Below are 21,987 nucleotides of genomic sequence, written 5' to 3'. Positions count from 1 at the left end.
GATGCGCACGTACCCAAGAGTCGGGCTAATGAAGAACATCACAACAACGAGCAGGTGGACCGAGCTGCCAAGGTGAAAGTATCACAGGTGGATCTGGACTGGCAGCACAAGGGAGAATTATTCCTAGCTCGTTGGGCCCATGATGCCTCTGGTCATCAGGGGAGAGATGCAACATACCGATGGGCCCGTGACCGAGGGGTGGACCTTTCCATGGACAGCATCTCACAGGTCATCCACAGTTGTGAGATCTGTGCTGCAATCAAACAGGCCAAGCGGGTGAAGCCTCTGTGGTACGGTGGACGATGGTCAAAGTACAGGTATGGGGAAGCCTGGCAAGTTGACTACATCACCCTTCCCCGAACCCACCAAGGCAAGCACTACGTGTTGACCATGGTGGAAGCAACCACTGGATGGTTGGAGACCTACCCCTGCCCAGAACACCATCCTGGGCCTGGAAAAGCAAGTCCTGTGGAGACATGGCACCCCTGATAGGATCGAGTCAGACAACGGGACTCATTTTAAGAACAGCCTCATCAACACCTGGGCCAGAGAACACGGTATCGAATGGATATATCATATTCCTTACCATGCACCAGCTGCTGGGAAAGTTGAACACTGCAATGGACTACTTAAAACCACCCTGAAGGCACTTGGTGGGGGGACCTTCAAAAATTGGGAAGTGAACTTAGCAAAGGCCACCTGGATTGTCAATACCCGAGGGTCCCATCAGTCGAGCTGGTCCCGCCGAGTCTGAACCCTTGCACACAGTGGATGGAGATAGAGTCTCATCATACCATGAGAGGTATTCTAGGAAAGACTGTTTGGATTAATCCCATCTCAGGCAAAGGCAAACCCATCCATGGGATTGTCTTTGCTCAAGGACCTGGTTACACTTGGTGGGTAATGCAGAAAGATGGGGAAACTCATTGTTTACCACAAGGAGACCTAATCTTAAGTGAGAACTGTGTGTAGGGTTTCACTGTATATATATATGTGTGTGTGTGTGTAGAGTTTAAGGAAGGTATTGATTTGGGATGATGTAGATGGTAATAGAATAAGGGGTGGATAATGTCCTGGGTTGCAGTGTATTCTATTACCATCCTCACGAGCTGTTGAAATCAGGTGGGGCAGTGTTTCCTTGCCTCCTCCCCCCAGACTATCTTGCTGTTAATGGCCCATCATTGTCCTGCTGCATGACTCAGAGATAACTCCCTCCGGACCATCTTCTGTTAATGAGCCTTATCAACACTTGGCCTCATGACTCATTACCCCATTGTGAGATGCTCCACCCAGAGGGAGGAACCAAGCTGGAACCTGGATATAATCTGAGATTCTGAAACCACAGGACACCCTTTTTAATGGATTTCTGGAGGGCAAGAGCTACATAGCCACCACTGGACCTTCTGAGGAAGAGCAGCCCCTTTCTACAGGATCACTGCTTCCGGGGGACTGCAGCCACCATTCTACTGGACTGCTACCACTACCCTGACTAACAGGGTGTCAGGTTGTATCCTAAGTCTGTCACTTCGAACCAGTGTTTTCTTTTTTTTTTTCCCTTTTCTTTAATTTCCTCATTAAATTGTTATTCTGACTTGGTGCCTCCCACTGGTTTGTTTTCAAACTAGTACAGTTTCCCATATAAAATTTGAGCCAGGTTTAGACTTGTCTACCATCAGTGTCAAACCATCACTGTTTATTAAAATTGCTTCATATTTCAACATCCTTGAGTCAGTTAACCATTTCTCAGCTCTTTTATTTAACACATTTCGAACTGCATGAGTTGTGTGCACACTTAATTTACTTCCAAAAGTAAGTTTACCGCTCTCTTCTACCAGGTGTAGGTGTAGCTGCTGTAGCCTGAATACATACTGACCACCCATGACTAACTGGATCTAACAGTTTGCATAAATAAGCTACTGATTTCTTTGCGCCTCCCCAGTCCTGGGCTAAAACTCCATGAGCCACTCCATCCTCCACATTCGAATGCAGATAAAAGGGTTTTTCTAATGAGGGTAGACTCAAAACTGGTACCGAGGTCAGTTTAAGTTTTAACTCCTCTAGTTTGTCTTCATCCTCTTTGGTCCACTTTATCTTGTCTCCCTCTGTCAATTTTTCATATCAGAACCTCACTGCTTGAATATATCCTTCAATCCACAATTGACAGTACCCCAATAATCCAAGCAGTTTTCTAACTTCCTTCTTTGAAGAAGGAGGGGGGAGAGATAAAATCCCAGTGATCCTCTCAGGATTTAGCTTTTGGCTACCTTTACTTATTAAATGACTGAGATACTTCACTTCTCAGTGATTTACAATTACACAAATTGTAATTTCCTCTTCTACACCCTCAATCCTTTTTCCCCAAGGAAATTCAAAAGTTTTAGAGTGGCCTCCCTAATTTCAACTTCAATTTCTCCTGGTAATAAAAGGTCATCTACATATTGGGTAATCTGTATTCCAGGAAAAGTGGGGAAGGTCTGTAATATTTCTTCTAAAACTTGCCCAAATAAATTTGGAGACTCAGTAAACCCCTGTGGCAGTTTTGTCCATCTTAATTGTTGTTTTGGTCCAGTGCCTGGATACTCCCATTGAAAAGACAAAAATATTTCGACTATCCGCTGCTAACAGACAAGCCCAAAATGCATCTTTAAGATCCACAACACTAAATCACTGATGCTGAGGTGGGACTTTACTTAAAAGTGCATAGGGGTTTGGTACCACTGGGTAGCAAGTCCGGGTTCTTTTGTTAACTTCCATTAAGTCCTGAACCAATCTATAAGTCCCATCTGGCTTCTTTATTGGGAGAATATGGCTATTATGGGGAGACATACAAGGTTCCAGTGTCCCATCTTTTATCAGTTCTTCTATTACCAGCTTTAAGCCTTCTCTTCCTTCTAAGGATATAGGGTACTGACGCACATGTATAGGACATTCTTCTTTTTCAGTCGTTACCCTTATGGGATCAATATCCAATCCTCCCCTATTTCCTTCTCCAGCCCAAACTTCTTTTGTTAATTCTTCCTTCATCTTCTTGGTGGAGTTTTAGCACTTTGTCTGTCATTTTCCCTTCCTTGGGTATAACCACTATTCCTAATTGTACCTGCAAGTCTCTCCTCAGTAAGTTACAGCCTGCTCCTAGGATCTGTAAAACATCTCCCATCCCTATTTTAGTTTCCTCTTCAATTACCACATTCTTGATCACAGGAGCCTTAAAACCCTCCCCCTTTGTCCCCATTACTCTGATAGTGTCATTACTTACATTACACCCCCTTGGAACAGTAAAGACACAGGTTCTTTCTGCCCCAGTATCAACTAAAAATTCTAATACCTCCTCCTGGGGGCCTATTTTCAATGTTATCAAGGGCTTCAAATTATATTTATCCCCCGGGAGGTAGAGCCCCTGACACCCTAGTCCCATATTTCCCCCGTTGCATTTCTTTAAACACCTTCAGGTCCCTAGTTTGCTTTGAGCATTCCCTCTTAAAGTGTTCTACTTTTCCACAATGAAAACACGCACTGCTTGGTACACCTCTGTTCTGCTGTGGTTCGGTTCTCGATGCCTTGCTCCCATTGGTGATCCCTTCTTCCCTCTTCCCCTGTTTCCCGGGGCATGGTATCTAGGGCATGGTATCAATACTGAAGGGGCTCGTAGGTTTGGATGGGTTAACCCCTTGCATTGTAGCCACATAATTTTTGCCTTACTTTTTACTGTTTCTTCATCTCTCTGCATGTAAGCCCTCTGTGCTTCTCCTAACAGCTCATTTAATCCTCTATCCTGCCAATCATCTAATTTTTCTAATTTTCTCCTGATATCTGGCCAAGCATATGTGACAAAGTTAACTTTTAATAACGCTTGACCAGCTGGACTGTCAGGGTCTATTCTGGAATATTGCTGTATATTTTTCCAAAGCCTTTCTAGCCATTCTGTAGGGGTTTCTTCTTTCCCCTGCTGTCAAAGGCTTTGCTTACATTCTGCTTCTGAGGAGCGGCTTCTTTTGTTCCTCTAACTATTAGAGTATGATAATCACCCATATTCTGCCTGCCTACCACATCATTTTGATTCCAGTTGGGAGAGGCTATATGCATCTTCTGACCTCCTGGTGGACCCTGTTGGTTTTCTCTCCCCAAATTCTCATCCCAGCTGTCCTGATCATCTGCCTCTCTTCTTGTGAGAATAAAATACCCATTATGGACAGCATTGCTTCCAAGGTATAAATACTGGGTCCCAAAAATTGGTCAAATTGTTCCAAGAGACTTATGGGGTCCTCTAATAAACCTTTAATTTCTTTTTTAAAAATCCTGGAAGTTAAAGGGGCATTGACAAACCCTGTTCCCCCATGGGCCCCTCCCAAGGGTACTTCTCTGAGGGGAAATAAACTGGCTCCCTCGCTATAGTTTCTCAGCTCTCCCGAATCTTCGTCCCCTTCTAACATCATTATCTTAGGTGTTGATTTTTTCTTTTGTCAGGGGGTGGTCATTGGGGAATCCATTATGGATTGCTTTTTATCTTTCATTGAACTCCCCCTTGTATTCTGGGAGGGCCCTTCATTTGTCGGGGGAGGGGCTGTTGGGACTGGATAAGGGGGAGGTAATACCTCTAGTGGTTCCCACGTCTTTTCCTCCTTGTCTTCATCCTTTTTAACGTCAGCCACCTTGAAAATGCTTACCCCCACAGGCCAAATTTCTCCTTTCCAGCATGAGGTGTACTCACTGTCTTCTATATTAAAAGGTTCTTTAGCATTTACATAAATATTTAGAGCATGACAAATCCACCCTTCAAATGACCCATACCTTGGGCAGTATAAATGATCTGGTCTAATTTCTTCCTTTACCCATTCAGTCATCCAATATTGGATCATTTTCACTTTATTTTTCCCCTTTGTGCATGGGTTATGTTCCCAGTTAGCTAACTTAATCCCCAGTGGACTGTCTGGGGGAATATCAGCCATCACCTTCTTGGTCCCTTTTTTCCTGGGAACTAACTTACTTATCCATTGTCCCATAATGTTTCCCCAGGGGTTCTCTCACTCAATTTGTCCTTTCGCTTTGTCTCTTCGCCAGCCAATTCCCTCGCAGGAGATTGGAAACGTGGTTAGAAAGACTCCACTCTTGCTTCACAGATCCGGGCTACCCAGTCCATGTCTCACGCACACACCAGTCAAACCCCCGTAATCCCTCCCAATCGAACAGTCCATTTTCTTGTCTGGGTCTTCATGCTCATAAATTACAGGCAACCATGGTTTTTCCTGGGAGCTCCTTCCTGTGCTTTGTGGGTCCCTTCTTGTCAACGGGATGTTAACCTGCAATCACTGATAGCACCAGAAGAAGCCGAACAAACCGCTGAAATCAGCAGGGTGCACCTTTCACTCGGAATCCCCTAGGACCATGGAGACAAGGTGTTCATGTGGGTGAGTCCCCAGCTGCAAGAAACGAAGCCCATTCCTCTTGTAAGGTTTTAAAATTTTATTAGGGGACAAAGTCAACAAAGCAAAACCCAACAGTGCTGGGCGCATGACCGTTGTCAGAGGCGTACCGTCTCACGCGAGGCTTCAGGATTTTTTACCCCAGGTATTGCATCAACTACATACATATTCATAACTCAGAATACATAATCATAGCTTTTCGGAATTCTTTTAACATTTTCTTAAAACTGATTAACATGTTCCCTTCCCCGTCCCACCTTTTTAGAGCATGTGCAGTTTAACTTGAGAGTTCAGCAAACAGTGGCTTCCCGTTACACTTGCTCGCTAAACGCTATCCAGTCAGGCTAGTGGGTTCCCCCCCACTCCCGCTACTGCAAACTAAACACAACCATATCTGCATAGGAACACGAACTTTTAACTTTTGCAAAAGCCAACACTTCAACATACATTTATCACATTAGGGAAAATACCTTCCCTGAAAATGTGGTCAGACGCTGGAATGGGCTGCCCAGGGCAGTGGTAGAGTCGCCATCGTGGGAAGTGTTCAAAAGTTGTGCAGATGTGGCAGCTGGGGATGTGGTTTAGTGGTGAACGTAGTGGTGGTGCTGGGTTAACAACTGGACTTGATGATCTTTGAGGTATTTTCCAAACTTTGTGTTTTTATGATTCTATGGTTCTATAACTTTCACAGAATAAATTGAAAAAGAGTTAGCTGGAACATGGAGATTCTTCCAGGAGAAATAGAGAAGTGTGCATTTGGACCCCTATATTTATGAATGTATTTAGCTTGCTTTGCTAGGGGATTTGAGCTATATTAACTGAAAGGGCTGTCAAGGCTGCTAAAAGGATATGGTAATGTCCTGGTTCTGTCCAGGACAGGGTTAATTTTTGCAGGAGCCGGGAGAGGGTATGGCCAGGTGGCTTTGGTCAGGTTGCATGTGAATCACTATCTTGTATGCTTTTGTCGTTAATATTGCTACTGTTACTTTTCTTATCTCATTGCTGCTTCCAGTAAATTGTTCTTATCTCAACACGTGATCTTTACCTTTTGTGCTTCCAATTCTTCTCCCCCCACCACAGCAGGGAGGGGGGAGTGAGCGAGTGGGTGTAGTGTTGGTGTGAACATTAAATTGGAGAGTACCATTCTTACCACAACAGGTAATCAAATAGAAACTGTTCATGCGCCTTGCTTTCACACTTTGCAGAGTTACTGTTTAGCCGGGGGGGTTCCGAGTGCAGGGGAGCCAGCCAGAGTAACGACACGAGCACCGATACGATTTGAGCATCGTTCTCTGCTTTATTGTTTACTTACACCAACTTATATCTACTTTACAAAGATTCACACCCTATTCTCACAGGACAGTCTCTAAGCAGCGGGGGAGCCAACCAGTGTGTAACTTTGCTAAGGATTTTCAAGGCTGCCTGCTGCCAGGTGTCTTTTAAGCCTGTCTGCAGCCTGAGGCCCCTTCAGGGGTTCTTCCCTAGCAGCCCTGGGTTGCCCAGACTGTCCTGGGGTATCATATGCCCCTGTTCCACAAGGAATCCCTCTACATTACTAAACCCTTCAAATATGTGATGCTCTCTTGCAGCAGTAAATGTAAGGTGGTGAAATATCATCTTAGGAAAAAAAAGTAAGTTGAAAAACTGCTCTTCTACTTAGACTAAGGGAGTCTGAGTAGCTGGGTGTTAGTGGTTTTCTCAAAGGAGTTTCTTCCCATTTGTTGTCAATGGGGTGCAAGGGGGGCAGCTTCCTAGGTAAAGTGGCAGAGATTAAGAGACAAAAGGAATGGCCAAGTACCTTGATATACCAATGAAATGGTTTTGGGGGAGGGGAATGGGGGTTTTTTGACAGTCTCTTAGCTGGGGCTAGTGCAGTTTTTTGCCCTGCTTGGAGGGGAGACGGGTTTGCTTTTTAGTGCTGGACTTCTCCTGCCCAGGGGCTCAGTGCTGCTGTGAAATTCTCCTTGCTGCCTGTTGGTAAGCCTTCTGCTTGCAGGAGCTGCCGGTTGACAGGGACTTTTCAGCACTCACCATTGCCAGGAGACCTTCACCACCTGAGTGGGGGTTTCAGGAGAAAACCAGGCCCTCCACCGCCATCTCTCCAGAATCAGGGTTCCAGCTGCTGGCTAACTGTAACCTCAGCAGCTGCCATCACCACGATACTGCACCGGACATGTGAGAGTCCAGGGAAACCAAACTGCCCCCTTCTCTCTCTCCCCAAGGCTGCCGCTGACCCCTGGGGAGGCTGAGGGCTCACAGCGGAGCGTTCCCTGGAGCCGGGGGGAGCCGCTGCAGCCCCTCTGCCTCGCCCAACACTGCCCCCTGCCGGCTGTGGCCATCACTACACCAAAGGGGAAATTGCTTAACAGCTGGGAAAACCTCAGTTATAGGGGTTTTTTGTTGTTTTTGTTTGTTCTGTTTTATATATATATATTTTCTAGTAAAGAACTGTTATTCTTGTTATTATTTTCCCATATATTTGCCTGGAAGCCCTGTATTTTTGAAGTTATAATAATTTGGAGGGAGGGGGCCATCTTTCCATTCCAGGAAGGTTCCCACCTTCCTTGGCAGACGCATGTCTTTTAAACCAGGACATTAATTGGTGACCAATGTGCGGCCCAAGGGCATCGAGAAGAAAGGCTGAAAAGAGAATAACAGTTCCTGGTTAACCCATTTGTGTACCAGATATAGAAACCTTGTTAGGCAGCACCATGTGGTCTAGCCTACCCTGGTTTGGTTGGCATATGATCATGGCTATGTTTTTCCTGTTTGCAGGTCATTATTTAAACATGGGTCCTATAACTAAGGCCATTGTGGCTGTTACCCAGTTTGTAGAATGGGTCAATAAGGTGAGGAATTCAGTCCTTGTAAACTTCTTCTGGAATGTGGGCACAAGACTATTTAACTATCACAGACTAAGTTCGTATCTTCGGGGTTTCCTTAATAATGGTGTCCATTGTGAGGAAGCAACACAGGGGGAATTTTCTCCCAGTCCTTCACCCACTTCTTTGGGCCTACAACAGCTTCTGAAGAGTTAAAATTCCCCCTAGAAGTTAAAGATATCATATACTTTCTTTAATATGTTTTTGCTGTGTTTATTCAGTAAGGTCCATCCACCATTCAGAGACAGGGTGAGGTTACCTTGTCTAACTGCCCCAAAACCTGCCACAGAGGTGGGGGAAACTGCCCAGCAGAACCACCTGCAGTCAGAGGGAATAGTGCAGCAGAGGTGGATATCCAGGGGATAGCCATAGGATATCCAGAGGTGGATAGTGCAGCAGTGGAACAAACAGACATTATAACCGTCCAGGTTCCAGCTAAACCACAAGGGCAGCCACAGCGAGCAGCAATCGCCCCTTTGCAAAAGAGGAAGTATAACACCAATTCAGTGCGCTCAGCTAATGATGATGAGGTACCAGGGCCCTCACAAGCAGGGGAGGAACTGGAGCCTGAGATCATCACTGACTCATCACTGATCATCACTGATAATCCCTGTTGTTTGACAGTCTCTGCAGTCTGTGAAAAGACATTACATGATGGGGAGGGCGAGGCTTTTTTGGCTTGGTTGATTCGAGTTTGGGACCTTATTTGGTATAGGCATGGAACTTGATGGTACCAAAGCAAGGTTTTTGGGATCCTTGGCCTAGGATGTGGCCATTGAGTAAGTGTTTGTGAGGGAGCCAGGACCCTTTTCTTTCTGCAGCTTCTAGCAAGTGCAAGAGAAAGATTTGTTTATATGGACAGACTGCAGGAGCACCATCATAAAAAACCATGGAAGACCATGGAGGAAGGATCCAATGCCTGAGAGAAAAGGCAGTGTTGGAGATACTTTTTGGAAGGGGTGGGCAACATGATAATGACCCTAACAAGGTCAGGTGCCCAGTGCAAATGTGGTGGAGCCTTGCACATCAGGGGCGATCTGAACACTCCAGTTTAACGGCAAACATGCATCTCAAGGGGAACCAAGAGACAATGGGCTCTGTAGCAAGCAATCTTAGGAATTACAAGAGCATGGTCCAAGGCCTGATGCAGACCCACATCTCTGCTGTAGAGACACTGGTTGAGAGTCTCAAGGATGATAATAAACTCAGAGAGGAGATTAGGGAGAGATGTTTACCTGTGGCACCAGTGCAAACCAGAGTCTTTGAAGTCAGAGCCAGATGCCCTCCAGACAGAGAGCTGGTATGCCACACAAACTGACTTGTGGTATTTCCTACTTGACCGCGGAGAAAACATGAGATGGTGGGACAGGAAACCTACCTGTGTCCTGGCAGCCCAAATACAAGAACTGAAAGAGAAAGGAAAAGGGAAGTTGGTGAGAGGGAGTGCAGTGCCAGTTTCCTGTGGGCAAGGATCTGACCCACTGGAAGGTACCTCGCATATGTATTGACAAGGACCAGTATTAGGGGGGTCCTGCCTCTAGCCAGGTAGGGGCACCGGGGGATGACTGTATCTACTGGACTGTGTGGATCCGATGGCCTGGCACGTCAAACCCACAAGAATACAAGGGTCTGGTTGACACTGGTGCTCAATGTATGTTAATGCCATCGGGATGTGTGGGGTCAGAAACAGTCTCCATTTCTGGGGTGACAGGGCGTTCTCAAGAGCTGAGGGTGTTGGAAGCTGGAGTGAGCTTGACTGGGAAGGACTGGTAGAAGCACCCCATTGTAACTGGCCCAGATGCCCCATGTATCCTGGGCATTGACTGCCTTAGGAGCGGATGCTTCCAAGACCCAAGAGGACATTGATGGGCTTTTGGAATTGCTGCTGTGGAGACCGAAAGAATTAAGCAGCTAAACACCTTGCCTGAACTGTCAGAAAATCCTTCTGTGGTAGGACTTTTGAAGGTAGAAGAACAGCAAGTACTGACTGCCACTTCAACAGTGCATCACCGGGCCGTACGACATAAATCAAGATGCCGTGATCCCCATTCACAAGATGATCCATGAGCTAGAGATCCAAGGAGTGTTCAGCAAGGCCCACTCAGCCTTTGGACCCATTTGGTCCGTGCGCAAGTTGGGTGGGAAATGGAGATTGAGAGTGGACTATCGTTGGAGATTGAGAGTGGACTATTGAATGAAGTTACACCATCACTGAGCGCTGCTGTGACAGACCTGTTGGAGCTCCAGTACGAGCTGGAGTCCGAAGGAGTGAAGTGGTACGCCACCATTGACATTGGCAATGCATTTTTCTCCATTCCTCTGGCAGCAGAGTGCAGGCCCCAGTTTGCCTTCACCTGGAGGGGCGTGCAGTACACCTGGAACCAATTGCCCCAGGGGTGGAAGCACAGTCCCACCATCTGTCAGGCTGCACTGGAAAAGGATGAGGCTCCAGAACATCTGCAATACATTGATGACATCATTGTGTGGGGGAACACGGCGGCAGAAGTCTTTGAGAAAGGAGAAAAGATCATCCAGATTCTCCTGGAAGCTGGTTTTGTCATCAAAAAGAGTAAGATCAAGGGACCTGCCTGAGAGTTCCAGTTCCTGGCGGTAAAGTGGCAAGATGGATAGCGCCAGATACCCACCAAGGTCATCAGCAAGATCACAGTGATGTCTCCGCTGACCAACAAGAAAGAAACACAAGCTTTCCTAGGTGCCATAGGTTTCTGGAGAATGCACATTCCCAAGTACAGCCAGATCGTGAGCCCTCTCTACCTGGTTACCCGCAAGAAGAACAATTTCCACTGGGGCCCTGAATAGCAACAAGCCTTCGCCCAGATCAAGCTGGGGACTGCTCATGTGGTAGCCCTGGGCCCAGTCAGGACAGGACCAGAGGTGAAGAATGTGCTCTACTCTGCAGCCGGGACCAATGGTCTGTCCTGGAGCCTCTGGCAGAAGGTGCCTGGTGAGACTCGGAACTGACCACTGGGGTTCTGGAGCCGAAGCTACAGAGGGTCTGAAGCCAACTACACCCCAAGAGAGGAGATCCTGGTAGCCTATGAAGGAGTTCAGGCCGCCTCTGAGGTGACTGGCACAGAGGCACAACATCTCCTGGCACTCTGAGACACACTCAGACACACTCCCAGACACACTTTACTACTGGTGCTGGGGTGGATGTTCAAGGGAAAGGTTCTCTCTACCCATCACACCACTGATGCCACATGGAGTAAGTGGATTGCCTTGATTACACAGCGCACCTGTACTGGAAAGTCAAATCACCCAGGGATTTGGAAATAACTACAAATTGGTCTGAAGGTGAAAGCTTTGGTCTCACTGATGAAGATGAGCAGGAACAGGGGACATGTGCTGAGGTAGCTCCACCATACATCCAACTGCCAACATAAGAAATGCGCTACACTCTTTTCACTGATGGTTCCTGTCACATTGTAGGGACGAACTGAAAGTGGAAAGCAGCTGTATGGAGCTCCACATGACAAGTTACAGAAGCTACAAAGAAGAATGTGGATCAAGCCAGTTTGCACAATTCAAAGCTGTCCAGTTGGCCCTGAACACTGCTGAATGAGAGAAGTGGCCAAAGACTTACCTCTACACTGACTCTTGGATAGTGGCAAATGCTCTGTGGGGGTGGCTGGAAAGGTGGAAAAAGGCCAATTGGCAGTGTAGAGGAAAACCTATCTGGGCTGCTGAAGAATGGCAAGACATTGCCACTTGAGTAGAGAAACTGACTGCAAAAGTCTGTCATGTGGATGCCCATGTCCCCAAGAGTAGGGCTAATGAGGAACACCGAAACAAGGAACGGGTAGATCAGGCTGCAAAGACAGAGGTGTCAGAGATAGATTTGGACTGGCAACACAAGGGAGAGTTGTTTCTAGCTTGATGGGCCCATGATGCCTCAGGCCATCAGGGCAGAGATGCCACTTATAAGTGGATACAAGACCAAGGCGTGGATCTAACCATGGACAGTATCTCCCAGGTTATCCACGATTGTGAGACATGCGCTGCGATCAAGCAGGCCAAGCGGGTGAAGCCCCTGTGGTACGGTGGGCGATGATCCAAATACAAGTATGGGGAGGCCTGGCAGACTGATTACATCACACTGCCTCAAACCCGCCAAGGCAAGCGCTGTGTGCTCACAATGGTAGAAGCCACCACAGGATGGCTGGAGACCTACCCTGTGCCTCACACTACGGCCCGGAACACCATCCTGGGCCTTGAAAAACAAGTCCTTTGGAGCCATGGTATCCCCAAGAGAAATGAGTCTGACAATGGGACTCATTTCAAGAATGGCCTTATAAACACCTGAGCTAGAGAACATGGCATTGAGCGGGTGTACCATATCCCTTACCACGCACCAGCAGCTGGGAAGGTTGAGCAGTGCAATGGACTATTAAAGACAACATTGAAGGCAATGGGAGGTAGGACCTTCAAGCAGTGGGATTAGCGTTTAACAAAGGCTACACAGTTAGTTAACAACAGAGGTTCCACTATCCAAGATGGCCCTGCCCAGTCCAAACCCCTGCGTACAACAGACAGGGATAAGGTTCCAGTGGTGCATATGAGAGGTATGCTAGGAAAGACTGTTTGGGTTAATTCTGCCTCAAGCAAAGAAAAACCCATTTGTTGGGTTGTCTTTGCTCAAGGATATGGTTGCACTTGGTGGGTGGTGCAGAAAGATGGAGAAACATGATTACCTCAATGGGACCTTATTTTGGGGTGAACTGTTTATGACATTGTGCCTGTATCCATATCTGCATGTATATACATATATAATTAGGATAATGTATGTATGTCTATAGTTTAAAAGTCTAAGTTCAATGTAGCATGTATGGAAAAAAAAATTTGGAGTGGATACTGTTGTGGGTTAGGTTTTCTCAAAGGAATTGCTTCCCCTTTGTTGTCTTCCTGAGGCCACCATTAACCCCTGGGGAGTCTCAGGGCTCGCATCAGAGCAGCCCCTCTGCCTCACTTGTAGCCGTAACTACACCAAAGTGGAAATTGCTTAACAGCTGGGAAAACTTACATTTTTTTCTTGGCTGTTGTTTTTTGTTTGTTCTGTTTTATATATATATTTTTTACTAGTAAAGAACTGTTATTCCTTTTCCCATATTTTTGCCTGGAAGCCCTGTATTTTTGAAGTTATGACAATTGGAGGGAGGGGGCCATCTTTCCGTTCCAGGAAGGTTCCGACCTTCCTTGGCAGACACATGTCTTTTAAACCAGGACACCGGGTAACCAGCATAATAGTTTGAATCTGTAATATTTCCCAGTCATTCCCTGTAGTTTGTATTTAGACAGTAGGACTTCGTGTATTTATAAAAATATTTATTCAGTCTTTCCCCTTGGGACATTGCTGTGACAGTTCAAGAAATTGTGTGGTTTTTCTTTTCCCATTGTGTACAGTGGGGGTCCCGAAAAAACCTGCTGGCAGTGAACAACATCAGCTCTGTGGTGATCCTCAGTGAGCAGGCCATGTTGGCACATTTTCATCAGCAGGTGGCCGTGGTACAGGTGTCTCCCAACCTCTTCAATGTGACGACCTTCAGCGCAGGAACCACTCACAGCCTTCGTGTTGATATGAATGCTAATGGAGTCTTTGCTACTAAGGTTAATTGGTTTGTTTTTTATTCTTCTTTTATTTTCCAAATCAGTTGCCTAGTTAGGTTTATAGAGACCAAACTTCCTAAGTCTTTAAGAGAAGCCTTTTTTTTAATATTCAGCTTAGTGTGAAAGCTATGAAAGTATTGTTGTGACAGTAGCAAAGGTGCTGTAGTGAAGCTGGTTTTTTTTAAGATAGAGCAGGGACTCAGGAATTCTCTAGGGTGCTCACCAGAACCCAGAGAACTTCTGGACTGCTAAAAGCCTTCAAACCCAATGTCCAGAGGAACTAGTAACTGGTGGCTATTGTAGGAGAATTCTTGCTGTACTATTGCATGAACTCCTGTATGTTTCTAAAAGGAACTGAATGTATATATTTATTTGGTGTTTTGTTTGTTTTAGGATGCTGTAGTATTCTGGAATGGGAAGCAAGTGGCTGTCTTTGAGTGCTCAGGAGATACCTTCAGAAGTGCAGGTAGGACTTATTGGTCAGAGTTGGAATGCTTATTTTCTTCCACAATTATATGTTCATTCATGGTAGCTGATGGACTGTAATCATAGAATCACAGAATAGTTTGGGTTGGAAGGGACTTTAAAGCGCGTCTTGTTCCAACCCCCCTGCCATGAGCAGGGACATCTTCTTCTAGACTGGAAAAAACCTCAGGGCTTGAGAAAAACTTTTATCTGATGTAGCAAAATTACATTATACAGAGCCTTGCACAAAACATGATATGAGGCTAGAACTACTTCTTTTTATGTTTTTATAAGTACACCATTGATGTTGATCAAGAAGAGCAATTTTTTCTTGCTTTCGTAGCTGTGGCTCCTGTTGCCTTTACACATAAGACATGGCAATGGCTATTGAAGGCTTTTCCACTTCTCTTGAGAGAAAGTGTAATCAAGGTTACATAGCACTTACATAGGAACTGGGAAGGAGGCTTTTTGTCCCAGCTCTCAGGAGAAGTTGTCCCATAAATTGCTATATATAGTGCCAAGTAGAGTAAATTATCTTTTTAAATGATTAATTCTCCCTTGATATTTCTGCCTTGAGAAATAAGTGATGCAGAATTCCATCAATCCCATTCTAAATCTTGAGATTTGTCTTTTAAGAACCATTAAGTGTTTCCTGCTTGTCTGTATTTACTGACATATTTTATAACTTTTCCAAGCTGAATCATTCCTTTATTACCACCAAGGTCCCAACAATCTACATCACTTCTGAAGTTATTGCAGAGCCACTGTTCTGGCAGAGATTCTGTTATCCCTCTTCAGTAGCAGTTCAATGAAGGGAAAAGTGAATTCTCTTACAGAACCTCACACTGAACTGTTTTTTTTTTCTTTCTTTCACTCCCCATATCAACTCTTTGCCTTTCCTCTCTCACTTGTTTCCATGGACAGAGTGTACCAACACTTGTTTACAGTGGGAGCTCCAGCTTTTAAATGTAGTGGCAGAATGGAAGAAGGCTGAAACACCAAGGAGTAATAGTGACTGATATTCATTCAGGATTCAATAGTGACTGATGGATGGAAAAAGATGGAAAAAGGGATTTGGTGCAAGATAGTGGAAATTGAGTGCTGTCTTGGTTTGAAAGACAGGTGTCTGCCAAGGAAGGCAGGAGTCTCCCTTGACATGGAAGAAAAAAAATTGCAACCCCCTTCCCTCTGAGTTATTATAATTTTGAAATTAAGGGGCTTTCAGGCAAAGGTATGAGGAACAGGAATAACAGTTCTTTACTAATATATATCTATATGTGTATAACCAGTCAAACAAACAGCAATAACTCTGGCAGTGACAGCAAACAATCACAAACCCAGCCCCAGCCTTCTCGGCTGCCGGGCCCTTTCCCCTCGGGTGCAGTTCCGCTCGCAGCCGGCAGGGGCGCTGGCGGCTCCCGGTGAGCAGGGCAGGTGCGATGGTTCCCCCGCGGCTGCAGGGGGCGCTCCGGAGCGAGCTCGGGGAGCACGCGGCACCGGTGCCCTGGGATCCCGGGAAGGGATGGAACAAAGGCTTCACAAACCCCTGGGCAGCCGATCCCGGTGTCCGGCCGGACCCTCGGGAACAGCAGGCTGGAACGGCAGGCTGGAACAGATGGGACGAGCACAAATCCCGGGTGGCAGACGAGATGTATCCAAACTCCGGAGCTGCGGTGGGAACCCCCGGAGGTTTCGGCAGGCAGGGCCGGCAGGGCTACAGCGTAGCGAAGGCTCGGAGCAACGGCAGGGGCAGGGCGGCCGCAGCCCAGCTGCCAGCGGGGCAGGGAAGGCGGGCCTGGGAACCCGGGGTCTCGCCGGTAGAATGAAGGCAGCCGGAAAAGCAGAAGTCTCCAGTGCTGACGAATTCCTTCCAGCCTCCCTCTCCGTCCAAACGCCAGGAACTCACAGCCCACAAGCCCAGGTGAAAAAGAGTAGCCAGATGGACCCCTCCCCCTGGGGCCAGGTCTTTTGTTTTTCTTAAGCACCCAGTAATTTGTCCCCCTGGCAACGTGTATGCGGAAAATTCTTTAAGATAAAAAGAAAATAGAAGGGGAACTCCTAAAACCCCAGCAAGTGCTTTAAGTTACTTTTTTTCTTTTTACAGGACATATTTATTGTAATGATTGCTTTGTTGTGATTGTTCCAGGCTCTTTCCTTTGTGACTCTCCAGTTCTGTCTGTGCATGGAGAAAATCTGTACACAGTGGAGCCGTATCAGATCCAGGTCCGCACCTGGCAGGTAAGGACTGAGAAAACCATGAAGGGACAAATAGGCCTTATTGTTTTCAAAGATTGGTGTTAGATCTTAAAAGTTAAGTCCATGATCTTTCTAAATCTACTAACTCTACCTTGTCGTAATACAATACTCAAAATAAGAAATATTTTCAGTATTTCAGCAGAAAGATCTTTGACATTTTGTGTTCTTTAAAAAGTCTGCCACTCTGAACACTACTGCAGTGTAACTAACTAGTATTTACAGACTTTTAAGACAATCTAAATTGCATTCAGGTTGAAATGCATATATTACTTTCAGGAAGATGATAATATTGAATATTCTTTCAAGATAATGAAAAATACCACTTGCACATTTTGTGTGAACCTTTGCAGCCTCTGCTGGTTTGTGAGAACCAAAACAAGAAATCTAATTGTCAGAGTTCTATAATACATCGTTTTATTTAGGAAGTAAATATTATATTTTAGAATGTGTGTGATTCATCACATAAATATAATGTATTTGTTTTTATAGCTATGTATTTAGGAACCTTCAGGGACTTGATATTTCTATGTCTCTTTCACTTGGTGAAGGCTGTGTTACTAAAGAGAAAATTATTGCAGAAGGATGCCTTTAAATTTAGACTTTTTTTGAGGTTATATGTGTACCTGAAACCCAGATTACATTTGTGTGTGCATATTTCTCCAATTTGCTCGGAGTGATTCATCTAACACAGAAGTTCAGCAGTTCATGACTCAATTTGGTGACAAAATAAGTCCCTTTTAGTGAGGCTGTGGCCACACAAACCTAGTGTTACACATTTCTTCCCAGGGCACAGTTAAGCAGCTGCTGCTGTTCTCTGAAGCAGAGGGGAATCCTTGCCTCCTGGATGTCTGTGGGAATTTCCTGGCTGTGGGAACTGATCTGGCTCACTTGAAAATCTTTGATCTCTCACGCAGGTATTAATAAGGCTTTTAAAATAATCTCTTTATAGTTAAGCATGTATTTTGTGGAGAATCTTTAGCTGGTTTTGATTTGATGAAATGCAACAATCCCTTTGACTTGAGGCAATACATGCAGCCTGTGTGAACTGATGGTTTATTTCCAAAGCAAAGGAAGAACAATGGAATAATTAGGCAAGTCATGGACTGATGGTCATCACCATGATGATGATGATTATTTTAAAAAGAGAATACCTTGAGGGATATTTAAGTGCATTTAAAAGTGTGTGGAGAATTTATGGAAGATCAAGCCAAGGATGTCCCACATTTCTTCTGATAACTTGAACAAGACTCGAATCTCAAAAGAGTTGAAATAAAGAAAACTAGGTCTTGTATCTCCTCATAAATCAGCAAACTAGTTTCAGTGAATCTGTGGAGAAAGTGAACCTAGAACTGTGGAGAGTCTGTTCTTCCTCCTGTTTAGGTTAAGAAAGAAGTTTACCTGACTTTGTTCAAACTTTGCTGTACTCCCATACTGACAAACATGAAAAAGATAGTGACATGATGTTCCTTTTGAAAATTTAGCTGCTAATGACAAATGTAATTTTGAAAAGCTGGAAAACCTGAAGAGTGAACAGATTCTGTTCTTCTTTGCATGCTGTCACCAGAGGAATGCTAAAGTCTAGTTAGTTGCCCACTGGAAACTACCTGGGTTGGGATGACACACATTCCACCTGGGACACAGTTTGAAGGTTATTAGATTTGGGCAGGTTGTAACTAGCATAAATATTGGATTATGATGTTTGATAGTGAGAAAAAATAGCTTGACTCATGCACTCTCTGATAAATTTTTGTGTTTGGTACTGAAAATACCCCTTCTCAAATTATGACACTCTTTAATTTCAGGGCACCATAGTTGGCTTAGGACAAATGTTATTTTTATAGACTCAAAGATTTTTTTTTCATGAGATTGTATTATAGGTCTAAATTGCTGTCACTTCAAATTACTGTCACTTCTTTTTTCTGCATTCTTTTGTTTCATGAGATTTGTCCTCTTTATTGCTGACTGATTACTGGGTTTGTATCTATACCAGCAATAAGATTCTTTTGAGATAATAAAATATAAATACGCCCCGCCAATGACATTTCTTTACTTCTGCTCCACAATATGCTTTCCATACACAGAACTCTTTTGTGATGGGCTCTATTCAACTGTTCAACTTACTTCTGTAGGAAAAGCAGGCCTCTGAATTCAGAATTCTGGCCAGATGTTCTTGCTGGATAGCCATGTTTTTGGAATCCTGTAGAAGCATTGAAGTTTATTCTTGCTGATTCATTGAGGAAAGAGTGTCCGTTAACGTATTCCTGAAAGAAAGGCAGTGGCAGCAATCATCTGGAGAGGAAGCGGGAGTCTGGGGCAGTGGTGTCATGCAGTCAAAATAGTTTGCTTTTAAAAGTCTTATCCATAATTTGCTAAATGTTTTGGCTGATGCATATTGCCAGTTTCTTGCCACCATATAATTGAAGTTTATTCCTTCTCACAGAGAGGCAAAAGTGCACTGCAACAGCAAGAGTTTATCCAAGCTGCTCCCTGGCTGCGGAGACATTGCATCTGTGAAGTGCAATGCTAATGGCAGCAAAGTCAGCATCCTTGTCAGCAGGGTGAGGCACAGCTCTTCACTCACTGTCTGGGACTTGTCCATCGGTTCATAGACTGGTGTGGTTCAAGATTACTGAGGGCGCAAGATTCACTTCTCAGAAATAAACCTGCCTGGTCTGGGCAGTGTATTGAGTCATGTAATGAAGTGTCATGTTCCGGAATTAATTAAGGTCTCTTAAGGCTTTGTACTGTGTTGGGAACAATACAGAAAAGGAAGGAATATTTTAGTTACAAAAGGTGCTTTGTAACATTTCAAAGAAATCCAAGGCTGACTTGCTGGAATAGAAAAACAGCCAGGAATCTTCTGGTATTTCTTAGTAAGGATGACCTTGTGTGATTACCAGCAAAGAAAGCTTAGAGCATGAAGCAGATGGGATAAACATATCTATTGTTCCTCTTAACTGCATGCTCCAGCAACCTTTGTTTTCCTTTCTTGTAGGCAGATGGGAACATCGATTCCAAGATCTGTTTCTATGATGTTGAAATGGACAAAGTTACGCTCTTTGATTTCAAGGCTGAACAGGGAGATGGTAGAGACAACCTTTCTGCTGGACAAGGCATTGGCAAGTAAGGAGCTTTTACTTCAAGAAGCATTAATGGTGGATTTAAGATGGAAATCTGCCCTGTGGAGACAAGCACACTTTGATTCTGACATTCCTCTGCCTTGTGAAGGAGCTTGTATGAATTTAATTATTTCTAAATAACTAATTAACACTGGTGAGTTGTATGTCCATCAAGTTGCATTCCTGTCTATTCCAATAGCACGAGCTAGGGAGTGTCAAATGAAGGTCCCAGAAAGCAAGCTCAAAATAAGCAGGAGGTGGTTCTTCAGCCAACATGCCAAGGAACTCCTTGCAAAGGAAGTAGAGAAGATGAAGATATGGAAGATATCATGGAGATATTGGACAAATTCATAGAAGAGAAATGCAGGGAGAGTTATTAGCAATTTGGAAGCCACATCTAGCTAAAGAGATCTCTGAGGAGAGGATGATTTGGTGTAGGGGCTTTTATACAGAGATATTACATGACTGGAATCAGGATCCACGCCTTTAAATAAAGAAAAATCTTGGAAAGCTCCCCTTCCTTGAAGAGTTTACATAATAGGAACTGAAAAGAGGACATTCTGAAGGTCCTCGTAGGAAAAAATGTATTTTTTAAGTATAATAAAATTGAGTTTGTGTGGGTAAAATCTCATGAGATGTCTATTTAGAACTGACGCCTTTCTGTTCATGCAGACTGTTCTGTGGGAAGTGAATTAGAAATCCTAGCTGTACAATGCAGTGAAGTAGGAGTGCTTGTGAAAATATGGTGGAATATTAGGGTACAAATTCCCATGTGGTTTTACAATAATTTTTCTGACTGTATTTTTCTGAAGAAAAACCATCATTGGAACAGGTGGATTGCTTTTTTAGCTGCTATCTTCTATGGGTATTACAAGCAAGAAAAAAAAAGGAATTACTCTCCTTACAATTGGAAACCAGAAGAAACTACCCAGCTTATCAAAAACTAAGGCCAATGCAAATTTGGAGTCCTACATCCTGGTTAGTTATGCAGCAGTGTAGTCAAGGGTAAATGAGGAAGTTGTTTCCTAGTGCAGTATCTTGTGTAGCCCAACAGAGGCCGACCCAAGCCAGGAATGTTGTTTCACTGTTTGAGTGTTAGTGTCTGTGTGAATAATCCATTTACCTGTGCTTCCTTTTAAAGGATCTTCAAATTAGAGTGAGTAAACTCAGCAGAAAATGATAATAATCTACACCTCTTCTGCTTCTCCTTCCCTCTTCCTGAGGCAAAACCTAAACACTCCCAGGTTTTTTACACAAATTCTGTTTTTCAGTTTGCAATTTACTGATTTTGAATTCCATGGCAGGGAGAGGACTTAGGGTGTTTCTGCACCTCTTTGAATGTCTCTTTCAGTTTGCTCTTTAGCCCTACTCCAATCCTCCCCACAAAGTCCACCCTTCAGTGGTGACAGCAACTGAGCAAATACTTTAATGGTGTCTTTGGTTTCTCTTTTAAATAATTTGATGTTTTTCAGAAGAAGGAATACTAAGCCATTGCTAAAATAGTGTGATTCTGTATGTCTGGAGTCTTGACATGGCTGGCACTGAAATAGTATTGAAATGCCCAAAGGAGGCAGTAAGATGTTATTATTTAAACTGCTGTCAGAGACTGGCTTTCCCAAGGCTGCAGGGGAAGTCCTTGTGCTTAATGTGCTGTTCCATGGTGCCTCTGAATTCTTGACATGCAGTAGCCGGGTGATGGTTGGTCTCTTCTTCCAGGTAATAATCAATAGAATGAGAGGAAATGGCCTCAAGTTGTGCCCGGGAAGGTTTAGATTGGGTATTGGAAAAAAATTTCTTCAGGGAGAGTTGTCAGGCATTGGGAACAGGCTGGCCATGGAAGTGGTGGAATCACCATCCTGGGAAGTGTTCAAAAAATGTGTGCCTGTGGCACTTTGGGACATGGTTTAGTGGAGAACATGGTGGTGGTGCTGGGTACATGGCTGGACTTGGTGATTTTAGAGGGCCCTTCCAATCTTAACAATTCCATGGTTTAGAGACAGAGCTGAGGTAGCCCCTGTGTTACAGCAGCAGACACTGAGGTACCTTGTTTGAAGGATCTTCAAGTGTTGCTGTGGAACCTGCAATCTCAGGGGAGGCAGATTTTGGGTGCCTATTTTTATAGGCAGTACCAACTCTTTTTCTACCGAAGTGCTTTATGTCCTGTCACCATTGTCAGTGTAACAGACCAAACTAAAAGTGTCGTTGCCACGTGTAAAATGT

At 44.6% G+C, this 21,987-nt stretch overlaps 1 protein-coding gene across 4 annotated transcripts in view; it reads left to right on the top strand.

Annotated features, from left to right (window-relative positions):
- IFT140 (intraflagellar transport 140) overlaps positions 1-21,987 on the top strand; it is a 101,880-nt gene that overhangs the window by 29,553 nt on the left and 50,340 nt on the right. For all 4 annotated transcript variants that reach the window (XM_042037440.1, XM_042037439.1, XM_042037437.1 and 1 more), the window contains 6 exons: positions 13,724-13,927; positions 14,321-14,393; positions 16,539-16,630; positions 17,435-17,562; positions 19,089-19,206; positions 19,644-19,771. In XM_042037440.1, the coding sequence (XP_041893374.1) occupies positions 13,724-13,927; positions 14,321-14,393; positions 16,539-16,630; positions 17,435-17,562; positions 19,089-19,206; positions 19,644-19,771 (743 nt within the window). The remainder of the gene's footprint in view (positions 1-13,723; positions 13,928-14,320; positions 14,394-16,538; positions 16,631-17,434; positions 17,563-19,088; positions 19,207-19,643; positions 19,772-21,987) is intronic.

This window comes from Corvus kubaryi, unplaced genomic scaffold (genome assembly GCF_017639235.1).
Source record: "Corvus kubaryi isolate FWS band 111438036 unplaced genomic scaffold, C.kubaryi_AGA036_p1.0 37387, whole genome shotgun sequence".
Classification (NCBI taxonomy): domain Eukaryota; kingdom Metazoa; phylum Chordata; class Aves; order Passeriformes; family Corvidae; genus Corvus; species Corvus kubaryi.
This window is presented reverse-complemented; position numbering and strand designations above follow the sequence as displayed.